General features: G+C 44.7%; 1 protein-coding gene across 1 annotated transcript in view; it reads right to left on the bottom strand.

Moving 5' to 3' along the window:
- Window positions 1-22,399, bottom strand: part of insra (insulin receptor a) — a 99,766-nt gene that overhangs the window by 13,097 nt on the left and 64,270 nt on the right. The window contains exons 4-11 of the mRNA XM_037533124.1: window positions 21,598-21,737; window positions 19,600-19,744; window positions 18,747-18,961; window positions 15,928-16,054; window positions 14,100-14,350; window positions 12,205-12,372; window positions 11,050-11,248; window positions 24-304 (exon numbers count right to left, since the gene is read on the bottom strand). Coding sequence (XP_037389021.1) covers window positions 24-304; window positions 11,050-11,248; window positions 12,205-12,372; window positions 14,100-14,350; window positions 15,928-16,054; window positions 18,747-18,961; window positions 19,600-19,744; window positions 21,598-21,737 — 1,526 coding nt within the window. The remainder of the gene's footprint in view (window positions 1-23; window positions 305-11,049; window positions 11,249-12,204; window positions 12,373-14,099; window positions 14,351-15,927; window positions 16,055-18,746; window positions 18,962-19,599; window positions 19,745-21,597; window positions 21,738-22,399) is intronic.

Consider the following 22,399-nt stretch of genomic DNA (forward strand, 5'->3'; position numbering starts at 1 on the left):
TGGTTCTGGATGGCTCTGCGTACCCTCAGGCATGGTGCGGGCGCTGACGTATGCGGCCATGCTGCAGCGGGTGGGGTCGCTCAGGTGGTTGCAGGCGTGGACCTCGATCTGGTAGCTGGTGAAGTGTCTGAGGTTGGAGATGACCGTGGACTCTTTAGCGTAGACAAGCTGAGTGATCTTGTTGGCTTCTGCCTCCTCCTCTGGACTGGGCGTGGCTGAGGTGTTGGGGGGAACAAAGGGCGTGGTCAGAAAGTCAGAGGTCCTGTTAGCCACGCCCATGAGGGACCTGCGCTGCCGGGATGGCCTGAGGAGACAAGAGGTCAACATATTAGCTCTTAGCTACAGCTTAGATTAAAGGTCCCATATCGTACATTTCTCATACTTCATTTCATTTTCCTTATATTTAACATCACTCAACCTCCTTTAATGCCCATATTTAAATAAACAGGCGGTTTCTGTCACTGTGTCTTTCAGACTGAGACATGCAAATGAACTCTTTTCTGATTGGCTGGCCTGTATTGTACCTCAATTAAAAGGTACATATGAAAAGTTAATTTTATTCGTATATATAACACACACACTCGTATGTGTTTGTACATGTTTCTATATTATTAAAATTGGTCGACTGAATTACTTAAACTGAATAATTAAAGCTTAATATACTAGTCAACTCTATTAACAACCAAAAAACCCGAAAATGCCGTAACTGACCCCAATTAAAAGTTAAAATCTCCACATCTCCACAGCGTAAAGATTTGTTTGCTTTTTCTATTTCTATTTGTTTTTATTTATGTTTATATAACTCATCAGCGTCCCCATGTGCAATATATAATCAATACTCAATGAGCAACTTGGTTAAAATATCTTCACAGTGTGCATTTTTAATGATAGTTAATATATTTTATTTTATACATTGTCTCACTTCTTCTCCTGAGCTCCTCGCTGCAGCTCTGTGGACGTCCCCGCCGTGGGCCTAATAAAGGAGCATCTGATCTAAAAGAGGACGCTGTTTTGATGTGGGGCCACTAGAGGGAGCAGAGAGGCAGCGGCGTGTGGTTTTCTGGTGAATCCGGTGGTGAACCGCCACCAAATCACTACAGCAGCTGGCAGCTTCTCTTATTTCCTTTTATTTAATAAACCACAGCAGGAGGAGACGACTCAGCGCTTTCTGCATATTACAGAGCAGAACCTCTTCAGGAGCTGAAGACTTTCACTGTAGAGCCAAGTTTCCAGCTCTGAATACACTCTCAACAAAGCCTCCGCCGTTTCGCCGTCGTCAGCACTGCAGAACCACCACTCAACCACTGAACTACGCAGAAATCTGGGGTGGAATTCCCCTTTAAATTTCAATTATTGCTGCTTTTTTTTCTCCATTTTCACTATTATTGTCTTATTATCATTATATTAGTAACTTTTATTATTCTTATTCTAGTTATTATTATTGTTAGTCATTTTATTTCATTTTAGTTTCTTTTTTTTTATCTTATCCTCCTGTTTGCTTTTATTTTTACGCTTTAATTATTGTTTATTTATTTTTATTATTATTGTTTTTTAAACTTTCATTATACTGATTTGTTTTTTTAAAAGTACTTCTATTATTTGCTATTTTTCTTACACATTACCACATTTTCCCATCTTAACTCAGTAAATGAGAGTCACCCTCAATGTTCTCCGAAGGTGGAGCCAACGAGGAAACGAATGCAAGCAGGGAAAGACAGGAGGATTCAATATTTTGGTCTATAAGTTTTGGCCCCCAAACAGCAGCGAATCTGTCTGTCCCTGGCGGACCAGAGCTAAAGCTGCGTCCACTCTGCTGACCGTCCGAAAATCTCTCCTCCAGCAGACAGACTAAACTCACGGCTCACTGACAGACGGACAGCAGGAATGTGAGACCTGGAGTCGAGTGGAAGATTCTGTCAGACAGACACAGGAGGTCCATCACAGCTGCTCAACACTGCAGCACACACCATGGACCACAGCAGGTATCTCCAACACAAAGGTCAGTCTGCATCTGACCAGTTGCAGGGGAATTTCTTCACAGTGGTGGTGACACGACACGTATCTGCATGTATCTCAAAACTACCATAAAACAGCGTCTCAGTCATCAGGCAGTGAATTCAGAACCAGTTCATGTAGGAACTTTCTGTAGGAGCTTTTAGAGGGACGTCTGGTTCCCATCACCACCACTGGGAACGGTTCTGATGGTTTCATTTAAAAAGCTCTATAATGTTCATATGATCCACACAGTCGCTCTGACAGACTGTAATACACTACAGGAAGCGTAGGGGGCGATACGGCTTCTACTGTTTCATTTAAAAAGCTCTATAATGTTCATATGATCCACACAGTCGCTCTGACAGACTGTAATACACTACAGGAAGCGTAGGGGGCGATACGGCTTCTACTGTTTCATTTAAAAAGCTCTATAATGTTCATATGATCCACACAGTCGCTCTGACAGACTGTAATACACTACAGGAAGCGGAGGGGGCGATACGGCTTCTACTGTTTCATTTAAAAAGCTCTATAATGTTCATATGATCCACACAGTCGCTCTGACAGACTGTAATACACTACAGGAAGCGTAGGGGGCGATACGGCTTCTACTGTTTCATTTAAAAAGCTCTATAATGTTCATATGATCCACACAGTCGCTCTGACAGACTGTAATACACTACAGGAAGCGTAGGGGGCGATACGGCTTCTACTGTTTCATTTAAAAAGCTCTATAATGTTCATATGATCCACACAGTCACTCTGACAGACTGTAATACACTACAGGAAGCGTAGGGGGCGATACGGCTTCTACTGTTTCATTTAAAAAGCTCTATAATGTTCATATGATCCACACAGTCGCTCTGACAGACTGTAATACACTACAGGAAGCGTAGGGGGCGATACGGCTTCTACTGTTTCATTTAAAAAGCTCTATAATGTTCATATGATCCACACAGTCGCTCTGACAGACTGTAATACACTACAGGAAGCGTAGGGGGCGATACGGCTTCTACTGTTTCATTTAAAAAGCTCTATAATGTTCATATGATCCACACAGTCGCTCTGACAGACTGTAATACTCTACAGGAAGCGTAGGGGGCGATACGGCTTCTACTGTTTCATTTAAAAAGCTCTATAATGTTCATATGATCCACACAGTCGCTCTGACAGACTGTAATACACTACAGGAAGCGTAGGGGGCGATACGGCTTCTACTGTTTCATTTAAAAAGCTCTATAATGTTCATATGATCCACACAGTCGCTCTGACAGACCGTAATACACTACAGGAAGCGTAGGGGGCGATACGGCTTCTACTGTTTCATTTAAAAAGCTCTATAATGTTCATATGATCCACACAGTCGCTCTGACAGACTGTAATACACTACAGGAAGCGTAGGGGGCGATACGGCTTCTACTGTTTCATTTAAAAAGCTCTATAATGTTCATATGATCCACACAGTCACTCTGACAGACTGTAATACACTACAGGAAGCGTAGGGGGCGATACGGCTTCTACTGTTTCATTTAAAAAGCTCTATAATGTTCATCTGATCCACACAGTCGCTCTGACAGACTGTAATACACTACAGGAAGCGTAGGGGGCGATACGGCTTCTACTGTTTCATTTAAAAAGCTCTATAATGTTCATATGATCCACACAGTCGCTCTGACAGACCGTAATACTCTACAGGAAGCGTAGGGGGCGATACGGCTTCTACTGTTTCATTTAAAAAGCTCTATAATGTTCATATGATCCACACAGTCGCTCTGACAGACCGTAATACACTACAGGAAGCGTAGGGGGCGATACGGCTTCTACTGTTTCATTTAAAAAGCTCTATAATGTTCATATGATCCACACAGTCGCTCTGACAGACTGTAATACACTACAGGAAGCGTAGGGGGCGATACGGCTTCTACTGTTTCATTTAAAAAGCTCTATAATGTTCATATGATCCACACAGTCGCTCTGACAGACTGTAATACACTACAGGAAGCGTAGGGGGCGATACGGCTTCTACTGTTTCATTTAAAAAGCTCTATAATGTTCATATGATCCACACAGTCGCTCTGACAGACTGTAATACACTACAGGAAGCGTAGGGGGCGATACGGCTTCTACTGTTTCATTTAAAAAGCTCTATAATGTTCATATGATCCACACAGTCGCTCTGACAGACTGTAATACACTACAGGAAGCGTAGGGGGCGATACGGCTTCTACTGTTTCATTTAAAAAGCTCTATAATGTTCATATGATCCACACAGTCGCTCTGACAGACTGTAATACACTACAGGAAGCGTAGGGGGCGATACGGCTTCTACTGTTTCATTTAAAAAGCTCTATAATGCTCATATGATCCACACAGTCGCTCTGACAGACTGTAATACACTACAGGAAGCGTAGGGGGCGATACGGCTTCTACTGTTTCATTTAAAAAGCTCTATAATGCTCATATGATCCACACAGTCGCTCTGACAGACTGTAATACACTACAGGAAGCGTAGGGGGCGATACGGCTTCTACTGTTTCATTTAAAAAGCTCTATAATGTTCATATGATCCACACAGTCGCTCTGACAGACTGTAATACACTACAGGAAGCGTAGGGGGCGATACGGCTTCTACTGTTTCATTTAAAAAGCTCTATAATGTTCATATGATCCACACAGTCGCTCTGACAGACTGTAATACACTACAGGAAGCGTAGGGGGCGATACGGCTTCTACTGTTTCATTTAAAAAGCTCAATAACGTTCATATGATCCACACAGTCGCTCTGACAGACTGTAATACACTACAGGAAGCGTAGGGGGCGATACGGCTTCTACTGTTTCATTTAAAAAGCTCTATAACGTTCATATGATCCACACAGTCGCTCTGACAGACTGTAATACACTACAGGAAGCGTAGGGGGCGATACGGCTTCTACTGTTTCATTTAAAAAGCTCTATAATGTTCATATGATCCACACAGTCGCTCTGACAGACTGTAATACACTACAGGAAGCGTAGGGGGCGATACGGCTTCTACTGTTTCATTTAAAAAGCTCTATAATGTTCATATGATCCACACAGTCGCTCTGACAGACTGTAATACACTACAGGAAGCGTAGGGGGCGATACGGCTTCTACTGTTTCATTTAAAAAGCTCTATAATGTTCATATGATCCACACAGTCGCTCTGACAGACTGTAATACACTACAGGAAGCGTAGGGGGCGATACGGCTTCTACTGTTTCATTTAAAAAGCTCTATAATGTTCATATGATCCACACAGTCGCTCTGACAGACTGTAATACACTACAGGAAGCGTAGGGGGCGATACGGCTTCTACTGTTTCATTTAAAAAGCTCTATAATGTTCATATGATCCACACAGTCGCTCTGACAGACTGTAATACACTACAGGAAGCGTAGGGGGCGATACGGCTTCTACTGTTTCATTTAAAAAGCTCTATAATGTTCATATGATCCACACAGTCGCTCTGACAGACTGTAATACACTACAGGAAGCGTAGGGGGCGATACGGCTTCTACTGTTTCATTTAAAAAGCTCTATAATGTTCATATGATCCACACAGTCGCTCTGACAGACTGTAATACACTACAGGAAGCGTAGGGGGCGATACGGCTTCTACTGTTTCATTTAAAAAGCTCTATAATGTTCATATGATCCACACAGTCGCTCTGACAGACTGTAATACACTACAGGAAGCGTAGGGGGCGATACGGCTTCTACTGTTTCATTTAAAAAGCTCTATAATGTTCATATGATCCACACAGTCGCTCTGACAGACTGTAATACACTACAGGAAGCGTAGGGGGCGATACGGCTTCTACTGTTTCATTTAAAAAGCTCTATAATGTTCATATGATCCACACAGTCGCTCTGACAGACTGTAATACACTACAGGAAGCGTAGGGGGCGATACGGCTTCTACTGTTTCATTTAAAAAGCTCTATAATGTTCATATGATCCACACAGTCGCTCTGACAGACTGTAATACACTACAGGAAGCGTAGGGGGCGATACGGCTTCTACTGTTTCATTTAAAAAGCTCTATAATGTTCATATGATCCACACAGTCGCTCTGACAGACTGTAATACACTACAGGAAGCGTAGGGGGCGATACGGCTTCTACTGTTTCATTTAAAAAGCTCTATAATGTTCATATGATCCACACAGTCGCTCTGACAGACTGTAATACACTACAGGAAGCGTAGGGGGCGATACGGCTTCTACTGTTTCATTTAAAAAGCTCTATAATGTTCATATGATCCACACAGTCGCTCTGACAGACTGTAATACTCTACAGGAAGCGTAGGGGGCGATACGGCTTCTACTGTTTCATTTAAAAAGCTCTATAATGTTCATATGATCCACACAGTCGCTCTGACAGACTGTAATACACTACAGGAAGCGTAGGGGGCGATACGGCTTCTACTGTTTCATTTAAAAAGCTCTATAATGTTCATATGATCCACACAGTCGCTCTGACAGACTGTAATACACTACAGGAAGCGTAGGGGGCGATACGGCTTCTACTGTTTCATTTAAAAAGCTCTATAATGTTCATATGATCCACACAGTCGCTCTGACAGACCGTAATACTCTACAGGAAGCGTAGGGGGCGATACGGCTTCTACTGTTTCATTTAAAAAGCTCTATAATGTTCATATGATCCACACAGTCGCTCTGACAGACCGTAATACACTACAGGAAGCGTAGGGGGCGATACGGCTTCTACTGTTTCATTTAAAAAGCTCTATAATGTTCATATGATCCACACAGTCGCTCTGACAGACTGTAATACACTACAGGAAGCGTAGGGGGCGATACGGCTTCTACTGTTTCATTTAAAAAGCTCTATAATGTTCATATGATCCACACAGTCGCTCTGACAGACTGTAATACACTACAGGAAGCGTAGGGGGCGATACGGCTTCTACTGTTTCATTTAAAAAGCTCTATAATGCTCATATGATCCACACAGTCGCTCTGACAGACTGTAATACACTACAGGAAGCGTAGGGGGCGATACGGCTTCTACTGTTTCATTTAAAAAGCTCTATAATGTTCATATGATCCACACAGTCGCTCTGACAGACTGTAATACACTACAGGAAGCGTAGGGGGCGATACGGCTTCTACTGTTTCATTTAAAAAGCTCTATAATGTTCATATGATCCACACAGTCGCTCTGACAGACTGTAATACACTACAGGAAGCGTAGGGGGCGATACGGCTTCTACTGTTTCATTTAAAAAGCTCTATAATGTTCATATGATCCACACAGTCACTCTGACAGACTGTAATACACTACAGGAAGCGTAGGGGGCGATACGGCTTCTACTGTTTCATTTAAAAAGCTCAATAACGTTCATATGATCCACACAGTCGCTCTGACAGACTGTAATACACTACAGGAAGCGTAGGGGGCGATACGGCTTCTACTGTTTCATTTAAAAAGCTCTATAATGTTCATATGATCCACACAGTCGCTCTGACAGACTGTAATACACTACAGGAAGCGTAGGGGGCGATACGGCTTCTACTGTTTCATTTAAAAAGCTCTATAATGTTCATATGATCCACACAGTCGCTCTGACAGACTGTAATACACTACAGGAAGCGTAGGGGGCGATACGGCTTCTACTGTTTCATTTAAAAAGCTCTATAATGTTCATATGATCCACACAGTCGCTCTGACAGACTGTAATACACTACAGGAAGCGTAGGGGGCGATACGGCTTCTACTGTTTCATTTAAAAAGCTCTATAATGTTCATATGATCCACACAGTCGCTCTGACAGACTGTAATACACTACAGGAAGCGTAGGGGGCGATACGGCTTCTACTGTTTCATTTAAAAAGCTCTATAATGTTCATATGATCCACACAGTCGCTCTGACAGACTGTAATACACTACAGGAAGCGTAGGGGGCGATACGGCTTCTACTGTTTCATTTAAAAAGCTCTATAATGTTCATATGATCCACACAGTCGCTCTGACAGACTGTAATACACTACAGGAAGCGTAGGGGGCGATACGGCTTCTACTGTTTCATTTAAAAAGCTCTATAATGTTCATATGATCCACACAGTCGCTCTGACAGACTGTAATACACTACAGGAAGCGTAGGGGGCGATACGGCTTCTACTGTTTCATTTAAAAAACTCTATAATGTTCATATGATCCACACAGTCGCTCTGACAGACTGTAATACACTACAGGAAGCGTAGGGGGCGATACGGCTTCTACTGTTTCATTTAAAAAGCTCTATAATGTTCATATGATCCACACAGTCGCTCTGACAGACTGTAATACACTACAGGAAGCGTAGGGGGCGATACGGCTTCTACTGTTTCATTTAAAAAGCTCTATAATGTTCATATGATCCACACAGTCGCTCTGACAGACTGTAATACACTACAGGAAGCGTAGGGGGCGATACGGCTTCTACTGTTTCATTTAAAAAGCTCTATAATGTTCATATGATCCACACAGTCGCTCTGACAGACTGTAATACACTACAGGAAGCGTAGGGGGCGATACGGCTTCTACTGTTTCATTTAAAAAGCTCTATAATGTTCATATGATCCACACAGTCGCTCTGACAGACTGTAATACACTACAGGAAGCGTAGGGGGCGATACGGCTTCTACTGTTTCATTTAAAAAGCTCTATAATGTTCATATGATCCACACAGTCGCTCTGACAGACTGTAATACACTACAGGAAGCGTAGGGGGCGATACGGCTTCTACTGTTTCATTTAAAAAGCTCTATAATGTTCATATGATCCACACAGTCGCTCTGACAGACTGTAATACACTACAGGAAGCGTAGGGGGCGATACGGCTTCTACTGTTTCATTTAAAAAGCTCTATAATGTTCATATGATCCACACAGTCACTCTGACAGACTGTAATACACTACAGGAAGCGTAGGGGGCGATACGGCTTCTACTGTTTCATTTAAAAAGCTCTATAATGTTCATATGATCCACACAGTCGCTCTGACAGACTGTAATACACTACAGGAAGCGTAGGGGGCGATACGGCTTCTACTGTTTCATTTAAAAAGCTCTATAATGTTCATATGATCCACACAGTCACTCTGACAGACTGTAATACACTACAGGAAGCGTAGGGGGCGATACGGCTTCTACTGTTTCATTTAAAAAGCTCAATAACGTTCATATGATCCACACAGTCGCTCTGACAGACTGTAATACACTACAGGAAGCGTAGGGGGCGATACGGCTTCTACTGTTTCATTTAAAAAGCTCTATAATGTTCATATGATCCACACAGTCGCTCTGACAGACTGTAATACACTACAGGAAGCGTAGGGGGCGATACGGCTTCTACTGTTTCATTTAAAAAGCTCTATAATGTTCATATGATCCACACAGTCGCTCTGACAGACTGTAATACACTACAGGAAGCGTAGGGGGCGATACGGCTTCTACTGTTTCATTTAAAAAGCTCTATAATGTTCATATGATCCACACAGTCGCTCTGACAGACTGTAATACACTACAGGAAGCGTAGGGGGCGATACGGCTTCTACTGTTTCATTTAAAAAGCTCTATAATGTTCATATGATCCACACAGTCGCTCTGACAGACTGTAATACACTACAGGAAGCGTAGGGGGCGATACGGCTTCTACTGTTTCATTTAAAAAGCTCTATAATGTTCATATGATCCACACAGTCGCTCTGACAGACTGTAATACACTACAGGAAGCGTAGGGGGCGATACGGCTTCTACTGTTTCATTTAAAAAGCTCTATAATGTTCATATGATCCACACAGTCGCTCTGACAGACTGTAATACACTACAGGAAGCGTAGGGGGCGATACGGCTTCTACTGTTTCATTTAAAAAGCTCTATAATGTTCATATGATCCACACAGTCGCTCTGACAGACTGTAATACACTACAGGAAGCGTAGGGGGCGATACGGCTTCTACTGTTTCATTTAAAAAACTCTATAATGTTCATATGATCCACACAGTCGCTCTGACAGACTGTAATACACTACAGGAAGCGTAGGGGGCGATACGGCTTCTACTGTTTCATTTAAAAAGCTCTATAATGTTCATATGATCCACACAGTCGCTCTGACAGACTGTAATACACTACAGGAAGCGTAGGGGGCGATACGGCTTCTACTGTTTCATTTAAAAAGCTCTATAATGTTCATATGATCCACACAGTCGCTCTGACAGACTGTAATACACTACAGGAAGCGTAGGGGGCGATACGGCTTCTACTGTTTCATTTAAAAAGCTCTATAATGTTCATATGATCCACACAGTCGCTCTGACAGACTGTAATACACTACAGGAAGCGTAGGGGGCGATACGGCTTCTACTGTCTCATTTAAAAAGCTCTATAATGTTCATATGATCCACACAGTCGCTCTGACAGACTGCAATACACTACAGGAAGCGTAGGGGGCGATACGGCTTCTACTGTTTCATTTAAAAAGCTCTATAATGTTCATATGATCCACACAGTCGCTCTGACAGACTGTAATACACTACAGGAAGCGTAGGGGGCGATACGGCTTCTACTGTTTCATTTAAAAAGCTCTATAATGTTCATATGATCCACACAGTCGCTCTGACAGACTGTAATACACTACAGGAAGCGTAGGGGGCGATACGGCTTCTACTGTTTCATTTAAAAAGCTCTATAATGTTCATATGATCCACACAGTCGCTCTGACAGACTGTAATACACTACAGGAAGCGTAGGGGGCGATACGGCTTCTACTGTTTCATTTAAAAAGCTCTATAATGTTCATATGATCCACACAGTCGCTCTGACAGACTGTAATACACTACAGGAAGCGTAGGGGGTGATACGGCTTCTACTGTTTCATTTAAAAAGCTCTATAATGTTCATATGATCCACACAGTCGCTCTGACAGACTGTAATACACTACAGGAAGCGTAGGGGGCGATACGGCTTCTATTCTAGTTCAATTCATCAAATCAAATCTAGAAGCAATCAGCACAGCGCAGGTGAGGTTACCTGATCCTGAACACCTCGTTGTGCAGGTAATTCTCAAAGGTTTTACGGTACTCTGACTCCTCAGCTTCCTTCTTCAGCTGTTTCTCTGTTTTAGGACAGGCACAGCAGCGCCCCGCCTGGCCATGCTCCTCCGTCTGATTCCACTTCTGCTCCTCTCCACTGTCCACCTGCGTCGGAGCTCGAGACGGCAGCTTCATACCTGAAAACACAAACGGATGCACTTCAGTAAAGTCTGGTTTAGTCTGTAATCCACATTTTTTTCCAGGCCCAACAGAAGGTAATCAGGAGCGCGGGGGGGAATTCCCGGGGGCTGGCAGTGTTCTGGGTCGGTTACTGTGAACTGATGCATAAACCCACACATTTAAACATAAGAACCATCAGACAAGCTGTAAATGTTACACCCAAGTGGTATTTCAGGGCTTTAAAGGTGCAGTGTGGGTTAGTTGATTGTAATGGAGTCTCAGACAGTGAGAGAGATTAGAAGTTAGCTTGTATTCTCATTCCACCTCAATGCAGCGGTGACACTCCGACACTGAGCTCTACGTCACACCAGCCACTCTTACACGTCGCTCAAGCTTGGCTGGAATATTTGAACACTGTTAAAATAGCAGATGTAATCGAAGAGCTAAACCGCTTGAGTGTGTGTGTGTGTGTGCGTGTGTGTGTGGTGTGTGGGTGGATATGGGAGGGTGTGTGTGAGAGGCAGTGTGTGTGTAAGAGTGTGCTTGTTTGAGTGTATGTGTGTAAATAAAGGCGTGCGTGTGTGTGTTTGAGTGTGCACGCGAGAGCGTATACACATAGGTGTGTGTGTATGAGTGTGAGAGTGAGTGAGTGTGTGTGTGTGAGTGAGAGACAGAGAGAGAGCGAGAGACTGTGTGTGTGGATGTGGGTGGGTGTATGTGAGCGAGTGTGCGTGTATATGAGTGTGTGTGAGAGTGTGTGTAAACAAAGGTGTATGTATGTGTGTGTGTGTGAGTGTACACACGAGAGTGTGTATACACATAGGGTGTGTGTGTGTGTGTATGTGTGCGCGCGCGTGTGTGTGTGAGTGTACACACGAGAGTGTGTATACACATAGGGGGTGTGTGTGTGTGTGTGTATGTGTGCGCGCGCGTGTGTGTGTGTGTGTGTGTGTGTGTCGAGCCGTGTGCTGACCTTTCTGACAGTAGTCGAACTTGTAGAGCTCGCTGGCCTCGGGCTGCTGCTGGCAGTACACCAGGTAGTGAGTGATGTTCCCGTTGGGGTCGTTGGGCGGCTTCCACTTCAGGATGATCTGAGAGGAGGAGTTAGAGGAGGAGATGGGATCCAGCGGCACCGACGGCTCTGGAACAACAACAGAAGACGCGTGTGGCACACAAAACAGAGAGAAGGGGTACGGTGTGATTATTCACTTCAGCAAAGCTTCAAACATCTAAACATCACAGCAGATCACAGTCACCTCACTGTAACAGCGCTAATGCTTCTCAGAGAGCAACATCACATCCAGCACAACATTCAGATTATCGCTCATTCAGAGCAACTTCCTCCCTTTGTATTCACTTTATTCTGCTTTAGTCAATTCATTTCATTATCATTAATCAGAATGATAAACAGAGAACTCGACTTAATGTAGACTTCACATATAATCTCTCTCTCTCTCTCTTATTTTTATTTATTTATTTGTTTGTTTGTTTATTTATATGTGTGTTTGGTTAGTGTAGTGGGGGACACCTCTGCCTTCAACACTGTAGACTGGGGTTCAATCCCCACCCATTGTAAGTCACCCTGGATAAGAGCGTCAGCCAAAATACCATAAAAAATAAAATGTGAATGTGTGTGTGTGTGTGTTTCTGGGGGTGTGTGTGTGTGTGTGTTTCTGGGTGTGTGTGTGTGTGTGTGTGTGTTTCTGGGTGGGTGTGTGTGTGTGTGTGTGTTTCTGGGTGTGTGTGTGTGTGTTTCTGGGTGGGTGTGTGTGTGGGTGTGTGTTTCTGGGTGGGGGTGTGTGTGGGTGTGTGTTTCTGGGTGGGTGTGTGTGTGTGTTTCTGTGTGTGTGTGTGTGTGTGTTTCTGGGTGTGTGTGTGTGTGTGTGTGTGTGTGTTTCTGGGTGTGTGTGTGTGTGTGTGTGTTTCTGGGTGTGTGTGTGTGTGTTTCTGGGTGGGTGTGTGTGTGTGTTTCTGGGTGGGTGTGTGTGTGTGTTTCTGGGTGTGTGTGTGTGTGTGTGTTTCTGGGTGGGTGTGTGTGTGTGGGTGTGTGTTTCTGGGTGGGTGTGTGTGTGTGGGTGTGTGTTTCTGGGTGGGGGTGTGTGTGGGTGTGTGTTTGTGTTTCTGTGTGTGTGTGTGTGTTTCTGGGTGTGTGTGTGTTTCTGGGTGTGTGTGTGTGTGTGTTTCTGGGTGTGTGTGTGTGTGTGTGTGTGTGTGTGTGTTTCTGGGTGTGTGTGTGTGTTTCTGGGTGGGGGTGTGTGTGGGTGTGTGTTTGTGTTTCTGTGTGTGTGTGTGTGTGTTTCTGGGTGTGTGTGTGTGTGTGTGTGTGTTTCTGGGTGTGTGTGTGTGTTTCTGGGTGGGTGTGTGTGTTTCTGGGTGTGTGTGTGTGTGTGTGTGTGTGTTTCTGGGTGTGTGTGTGTGTGTGTTTCTGGGTGGGTGTGTGTGTGTGTGTGTTTCTGGGTGTGTGTGTGTGTGTTTCTGGGTGTGTGTGTTTCTGGGTGTGTGTGTTTCTGGGTGTGTGTGTGTGTTTCTGGGTGGTTGTGTGTGTGTGTTTCTGGGTGTGTGTGTGTGTGTGTGTGTGTGTGTTTCTGGGTGGGTGTGTGTGTGTGTGTGTGTTTCTGGGTGGGTGTGTGTGTGTGTGTGTGTGTTTCTGGGTGGTTGTGTGTGTGGGTGTGTGTGTGTGTGTTTCTGGGTGGTTGTGTGTGTGTGTTTCTGGGTGTGTGTGTGTGTGTGTGTGTGTGTGTGTGTGTGTGTGTTTCTGGGTGTGTGTGTGTGTGTGTGTTTCTGGGTGTGTGTGTGTGTGTGTGTGTGTTTTCACTGTTAGCCATTTCAGTCATCCCCAACTGTGTTATTTGAATCCCGAACGCTTACTGGTGGCATCGGTGCGGATGTAGATGATTTCGCTCTTGGCTCCGTGGACCTGGTGTTCATCTGAAGCGGAGAGCTGAGTTTTCACCATGATGGCGTACTGCGTCCAGGGCTTGAGGCCCAGGATGAGGTATCCCGGCTCCTGCTGCTCTTTACCTTCCGTGGCTCTGAGCGGCGGGTCCACGTCTGCGATCACCCAGCTGTTAGAGCCGCAGGCGTCCTGCCCGTCAAACTCCGTCACGTTCCTGTAGGGCCTGGACGGCGGGCAGAGAACACCACACAGAATCACACGCCAGCAGGTCTCTACACTAACAGCCTGGCTGGGTTTGGCAACCTGACCGCCGCCTTAATGACAAACACACCAACAGAAACAGCACACAACTAAACACGCTAACGACAACGATTATAACTCACAGTAACCGAGTGTAAATAATAACGGCAAAAATTTTACATTTATCCCAGATGTGCTCATGTACAGTGTCCACAGCTTTTTTAGATTAGTGGTGGAGATACGAGACTAAGCTAATAAACACAAAGTCATCCAGATCTTTCTCTGAAAATACATCCACAAAGCTTCTCTCCGCCGGCTGAACGAGCACATCCAGACCTTAAATGAGGTGAACAGGCTTGTAAATGTGGCCACTTACTGTGACCTTGACCTGAATGACATTCAGGACTTCAGAACTCAGCACAGCTCTGCTCATGTCTGCAACACACTGCGTCCTAAACCACAACCACAAGCCTGCTCCACCTTAATGAAGACCTGGATGTAGCTTGAGTGGGTTGAGGGAAGCTTTAGTCAGGTTTTTCTAGAAAAGATTTGGGTGACTATTGACTTCCAACGTTTGTTAGCAACAATAATCTCCAGCACTGAACAAGAGCAGCAAAATTAGGACACCAAACATGACCACATCAGGGATGAGTGGGTAAATTAGATGGCACCTACAATTAATTTCTGACTAGTTACTAATGATACAGTCTCACATCACTCGTTTCCTGGAGATACTCGCTGCTGAATGAAAGTAGAGTCAAGACCCCAGTGGGGTGAAATGGCCTTAACCCTCTGGGGTCGACAAAATCGGATGTTTCTCTGTGTCTGAATTAACACCTTTGTGGTGATCCAGCTCAGGAATCCAGTTCAAACCCTTCCTGAATCCGTAGAGCCGCCCTTTCCATTCCATCTCATCACAAGATCCTACGAGACTCACATCCGGAGTTATGAGCCTGTGAAGAGGGGCTGAGATACACGTCATCTGCCTCTCACCGTGTGGAGCTGCTGGATTCGTGTGTCCGTCTACATTCTGTGTGAAACTGGCCGACGGACACTCGGGAGATCACTAAGGACTGACCGTCACGCCGGAAACCCTTCATTCTTCATTCAGTCCACATCAGAGACTCGTGTGAAACGGCGTCAGAGAGTTTCCAGCTGCTGAAGCTGCTGCAGCGGGTTTGGAAAGCAGTGATGTGGAGAACTTTTATCTGCTGTTTTATTCATTTTATTTTGTGATCCTGAAACTTTTATGCACCAAAACAGTTCATCCACATGAGTAAAGCTGTTTCCACAAGAGATATGAAGAATTTCTAAAACCGGATTTCATTTTTTCCAGCTTCAGCGCTGAATTATCCCTGTACACAGAGCTCCAGGTCATGTGGGCATCAAGTCATATGCAAGCGCATTTAAATGCAAATTTAAGAATATATGTAAAAATGAAGAAAAAGCCCTCAGACCCCAGAGGGTTAATACAGGATCTCACCTGGATCAGGCTTTAAAAATCTGATACTAATGACCAAAACATCTGCCTGCACTGGAGAAGAGCTCAGAGTCACTTACGCTTCCTTGTACATAACCATGAAGCCCAGCAGGTCTCTGAAGTCTGGAGGCCAGAACGCCTCCCATTTGATGATGATTTTGTCGGACAGTGTGCGGATCGTCGTGAACTTCAGCGTCTGGTTCTCACCTGAGGAGCCAGAACACAAGCATCAGATGCAGCCCTGAGCTCTGAACATGGGCTTAAACCAAAAAACCTCATTTAAACTCCTCCTCCTTTAACACAAGTGCAGTCAATCAGCCAATCGGACGATCAGTTCGCCTCTTTAGCTATAGCGCTGGGGCTACGAGGCTAATGTAGCTAACAGCTAGCGCATATCAAAGAGGTGACACGCTAAACTCATTTGCATATTCATCCAGAAAGAGAGGGCAGAGGTTACTTTATATGCTTTATATATACTGCCTTACTTTACATGCACAGCCACTTTAAATCTGTACACATTTAACAAAAGATGGTTCTCCAAAGGCGCTCAGTAAAGGCAAAGGTTCTATTTAGAACCATTTTCATACTTCAAGTGGCTTTTCAGGTTGATGGAAAATGTGTTGTATATGTGGTTCTATGCAGAATTTAAAATTTTTTATTTTTTTTTAAATGGTTCAATGAAGAACCAAAAAAGGTTGTTCTATAGTTACACACTCTTAAAAAAGACAATTCTTCAGTAAAGAAAGTGATTCTATATTGAACAATCAACTCTTTAAGAATCTTCTGCATGATTAAATAGTTCTTCAGCTTGCAAATTACGGACTGCTGTAGTTGGTTCTACATAGAACCTTTTTCGAAAAAGGGTTCTACGTAGAAACAAAAAGGGTTCTGCTATTGTTACGATGTCAATGATGTCAACTCTTGCTGGTGCTGGACAAAGCCCTTTTTAAAATGGTTTTATATGGAACAACACTTCATCCGTTGATCTGAAGAACTCTCTCAACATGCAAAGAACCTTTCAATCATGCGTTCACGGTTCTATATAGAACCATCCTCTTTACTGAAGAGCCTTTGAAGAAGCATCTTTCTTAAGTGTGCAAGTATGACATCATAAGAATAGCAGAACCTTCTCTGGTTCTCTACAGAACTTAAATTATAACTGCAGCTGTGGACCAACAGCTTCTCTGTTTTCTCGAATGGTGGTTGTTGTTGTATTTCGTACAGAGTTTATTTATTACATAATAGTTTGTATTTATTTTATCTTCTTGTGTTTTCTTTCTCTGTGATCTGTGATGAGAAGACAATCAATCTGCACGACGCCTCTGCGTATTCAGGCATATCGTCGCTGTCGGAATGAAACTTTGTGCCTCCACTTTTGTTGCTTTTTGCTATAATTACGAAAGTACGAGCTGAACTTCACAGTGTGTGAGCATTTCATAACGAACCGACCAACAGAACCAGCCCAAAGTTAACTGGAATAAAAACTTCAACTCACATCACGAGTTAAGAACGTTTTCCTCGTCCTGTGAAGTTTCTGTTTTGGAGATGCACTATATTTCCAAAAGTATTCTCTCATCTGGATTCACACGCAAATGAACTTGAGTGACGTCCCATTCTTAATCCATAGGGTTTAATATGATGTCGGCCCACCCTTTGCAGCTACAACAGCTTCAGCTCTTCTGGGAAGTCTTTCCACAAGGTTAGGAGGGTTTATGGGAATTTCTGACCGTTCTTCCAGAAGCACATTTGTGAGGTCAGACACTGATGTTGGATGAGAAGGTCTGGCTCACAGTCTCCACTCTAATTCATCCCAAAGGTGTTCTATGGGGATGAGGTCAGGACTCTGTGCAGGCCAGTCAAGTTCTTCCACACCAAACTGGCTCATCCACGTCTTTATGGACCTGCTTTGTGCACTGGTGGTCAGTCATGTTGGAACAGGAAGGGGCCGTCCCCAAACTGTTCCCACAAAGTTGAGACCATGAAATTGTCCAGAATCTCTTGGTGCTGAAGCTTTAAGAGCTCCTTTCACTGGAACTAAGGGGCCGAGCCCAACTCCTGAAAAACACCCCCACACCATGATCCCCCCTCCACCAAACTTTACACTAGCACAATGTAGTCAGACAAGTACCGTCTCCTGGCAACCTCCAAACCCAGACTCGTCCATCAGATTCCCAGACAGGGAAGCGTGATTGGTCACTCCAGAGAACACGTCTCCACTGCTCTAGAGTCCAGTGGCGGCGCTTTACACCACTGCATTCCACGCTTTGCACTGCGCTTGGTGATGTAAGGCTTGGATGCAGCTGCTCGGCCATGGAAACCCATTCCATGAAGCTCTCTCTACGCTGTTCTTCAGCTGATCTGAAGGCCACATGAAGTTTGGAGGTCTGTAGTGATGGACTCTGCAGAAAGTCGGTGACCTCTGCGCACTATGCCCCTCAGCATCCGCTGACCGCTCTGTCATTTTACGTGACCGACCACTTCGTGGCTGAGCTGCTGTCGTTCCCAATCGCTTCCACTTTGTTATAATCCCACTGACAGTGGACTGTGGAATATTTAGTAGTGAGGAAATTTCACGACTGGACTTGCTGCACAGGTGGCGTCCGATCACGGCACCACGCTGGAATTCACTGAGCTCCTGAGAGCGACCCATTCTTTCACTAATGTCTGTAGAAGCAGTCTGCAGGCCGAGGGGCTCGGCTTTATACACCTGTGGCCATGGAAGTGACTGGAACACCTGAACTCAATGATTTGGATGGGGGAGTGAAAACTTTTGGAAATATAGTGTACAAGGTTTATTTTCTTTTGACAGCGATGAGGTGCAGTGTCCCTGCCTTCTACGCTGATTTGTTTTGTTCAGTGTTTAATTATATGTTTATGAGTGTCTGCATGGTTTCCTCACAGGACGCCTGGTCTCCGTTGGTTTTGGAGGCGATGTCGTTCTTGACCTGTCGGTCTTTGGCCCCCGTCATGTTCACCATCTTGTGTATTTCAGCCATGCAGAGTTTGGAGTTGTGGTGGAAGAAAATGCGGCCCTGCAGGATGGTCAGGTTGTGTTTGGACCAATCCCAGAGCTGCCGCAGATTCTGGTTATCCAGGGCGTAGAACGAGTAGTTCCTTTAAGAGACGGACACGAAACAGGAAATTAAATATCATAAAAAAAGAAATGAAATGCCTGGAGGTCTGAGCATGAAGCTCGGCAGCGTTACCTCGGAGACGGACGGAGGCGCTTATTATTTTTGCTTTTATTAGTTTTGATCATATCTGGCTTGTTTGACGTTTCTAGTGTTTTTAAGGTTTGAATCATCCCACTTTCCCTCCTGCTGCTCAGAAAACCCAACATCACCAGTGATGATGTTGAGAAAAGTTACATTCTCTACAGAGAAAACACACAAATACGCATTTTTCTGCAAAATTAGCACAATTTTAAATGTATTTCCTGAAATTGACATACTATAAAAATCAAACATGAAACAATGTGTGCCACACTTTATTTTTCCCCCAACACCTTTAACTCACTGCGTGTTAAAACGTGCAGGTGTGCGTTTTCCGTCACTTAGTTTTTATAAAAGTTTTGCATATGACTCCCTGTAAATGTCACGAAAGTTCATTTTTAACCTTTTTACGTTATTTAAAAGTGCCGACTGTGCTTTTCAGCATAAGCAGAGCAAAGTATTCACCTTAAAGATTTCAGCCTAATGTCTAATGTTACGATGAAGGTTACAGGGGGTGTTAAACGTGACGGGGGGTCTTACTCGACTTCCTGCGTCTCTCCGCGGATGAGCCTGAGTTTGCGGAGGAAAGAGAGGGAGACGAGGGCGTACGAGCGGCGGACGGTCAGATGGCCCGTGATCTCCTCCAGCTGACCCAGGTTGGCCTCCAGCTCCGCCGCTATGTTATCTGCAGGAATGAGAAAAGAGGTTTTACTGCTACATTCACAGACAATATCGGGGCAACATGACGATATCATATCACTACTGTGATGCACAACATGCTTCTCCATCAGTACTTAAACAAAACTGATCCATGTTTCATCACAAGCAGAGCACAATTAGCCCTGTTTAGCTATATTTGGAGCAATACAGCACAAAAAAACACTATTTGAAATATTTCACACTGGTTTTTAATCTGGCATGACTGGGAAAAAAACTTTTCCTGTTCTAACTCATCAAAAATGAAACACTGTGATACATAATGCGATGCATATGGTAAATAAACGTGATAGATATTGCGATGCACGATATCATGTGGCACTGCAATACGTATGTGGTATCGATATGCACGTGATAAATATTGTGATGCACATGTGCTAAATAAATATTTACCATGTAAACGGCTTCAAGCAGTGTGAGAGTAAATTTAACAGGTTATTGTCCTTCCTAACGTTCATCTCTCAACACGTTATTTTCTTATGGTCTTCACCAAACCGGCTGTAGAGTTTTATTAAACGGCCTTTTGAAAACTGATAATCGTCTCACACCTTTGCTCATATTGAAATGACCCTCATCCCCTCTTTCTTCTTCGCCTGCTTGCCTCTCCTTAAACTCCTCTTCTTCCTCTGCCACCGTTCTCAATGTATATCAGGATCCCAGATCGTTCTTGTTGGCCTGTTGATAGACTCATAAAGCTGCACCCCTACATGATTCTCCGTCAGCGCTGAGGCTCCAGTCTCCCGACTCTTCCTGCACAATTTCTAACCATTCTGGTCGTATGTTTTGTGCCATATCGTCCAGCTCGACTCCCTCCCACACCTATCTGGGCTCCTCGGCTGGACAGAAAGCTAATTTTTCGTCGAACTAGTCACCAGCGGCCTTTCAGAGAAGGACTCGGCGCCTCCTCTGTCAGCTCCTGAAGAGGAGCTCTTCTTTCTGCTTTCCACCTGCCTACAGCCGTTTACCATGCGCTGTGTGTGGATCTGTGTATAAATGCCTTCGCTATTCAGAGCTGCGGTTGACGTCGTTTAAACACAGCAGGTCAAAGTAGATCAAAGTTCCCCTTGTGATCTTCACTGCACCTTTAAAAAGGTTTCAGGCATGTTATCTGAAACAGTCTGAACTACATATACTTGCATATGGCACTTTGTTTCCTGCGGGCCAGTTTTTGTTGAAGCACTGCTCTGAAAAACTCCTGCCCCTACTTAGCACGCTTAAACAACGACGTGTGATTGGTGGGTTTGCAGGTCAAACGAAACCTTCCTGTTAAAGTAGGTGGAGCTCAGCAGCTGCCCAAATGGTAAGCGACTTGAGACAAGCTGTGCGCGGAAGACCAGCGCTCCGTCATTCCAACTTAAAATGGAAGAGGAGAGACTCCTCACTGAAGCTGAGAAAAGGCAGGATCTCTATGACCCTTCTGGAACCTAGAGATGAGCACCGTCTGCTTTGTGTGACTGGCTGATATATAGCTGCTTCATTAGATAGACTTACCAGATGGCGCAACACCAAGGGGCGGTATAATAATACTATTAATTAAACGTCTCAAAACGAGCAGTCCCGTCAGTAATGCAGCTATTTTCTGATGGGTCTGTGTTTCCGGTGTAGACATCATAAACTCTAGTGTCACGATGAGATCTAGATCTGAAGGCTGGTTTGCTGTGTTACATAACTTGCGGTTGTTTTCGTCCACAGAGTCTACATTAATACAGTACGTTTGGGCTGTGATTTCTCCTCTCGTTCGCCAACTACTGTTATTTTTATATAGCCAATATTTCAGCTGAGCACAGAGCCCATATATTAATGGAATGATGTGTGACGCACTTCCTCCTCTGATGTTGATGACCAGGCTGCCGTTCAGCACCGTGCAGCCTCTGAGCGCCTGCGCTGCCGTCACAGAGTCCACCGTCTTCAGCCCCATACACACTTTAGGACACAACCCCGCACAGGGAGTGCAGTTCAACCTGCAGAGACAAACAACACAAGGGGTTTTAATACATGATCATAATACAATGATCATCTGTTCTTTGATGGCTTGCAAAAAACTCAACGTTACAGCTTAATCAGGTTTTTTTGGCTCTCAAAAGAAGTTTCCTTCTCCTCCCAGTACAACCGAAACCCCTCCGAGTACCCCCCAAAAAGAGGGGTACCGGGTTTGGAGCAGCAGAGGGGTACCGGGTTTGGAGCAGCAGAGGGGTACCGGGTTTGGAGCAGCAGAGGGATACCGGGTTTGGAGCAGCAGAGGGATACCGGGTTTGGAGCAGCAGAGGGATACCGGGTTTGGAGCAGCAGAGGGGTACCGGGTTTGGAGCAGCAGAGGGGTACCGGGTTTGGAGCAGCAGAGGGGTACCGGGTTTGGAGCAGCAGAGGGGTACCGGGTTTGGAGCAGCAGAGGGATACCGGGTTTGGAGCAGCAGAGGGATACCGGGTTTGGAGCAGCAGAGGGATACCGGGTTTGGAGCAGCAGAGGGGTACCGGGTTTGGAGCAGCAGAGGGGTACCGGGTTTGGAGCAGCAGAGGGGTACCGGGTTTGGAGCAGCAGAGGGATACCGGGTTTGGAGAGATGTTGACACAAACAGCGCTCTGTGACCTGAACTCTCTCTTGGCTCACCTGAGGCAGGAACGT

The sequence above is a fragment of the Pygocentrus nattereri genome, chromosome 2, assembly GCF_015220715.1.
Source record: "Pygocentrus nattereri isolate fPygNat1 chromosome 2, fPygNat1.pri, whole genome shotgun sequence".
NCBI lineage: Eukaryota > Metazoa > Chordata > Actinopteri > Characiformes > Serrasalmidae > Pygocentrus > Pygocentrus nattereri.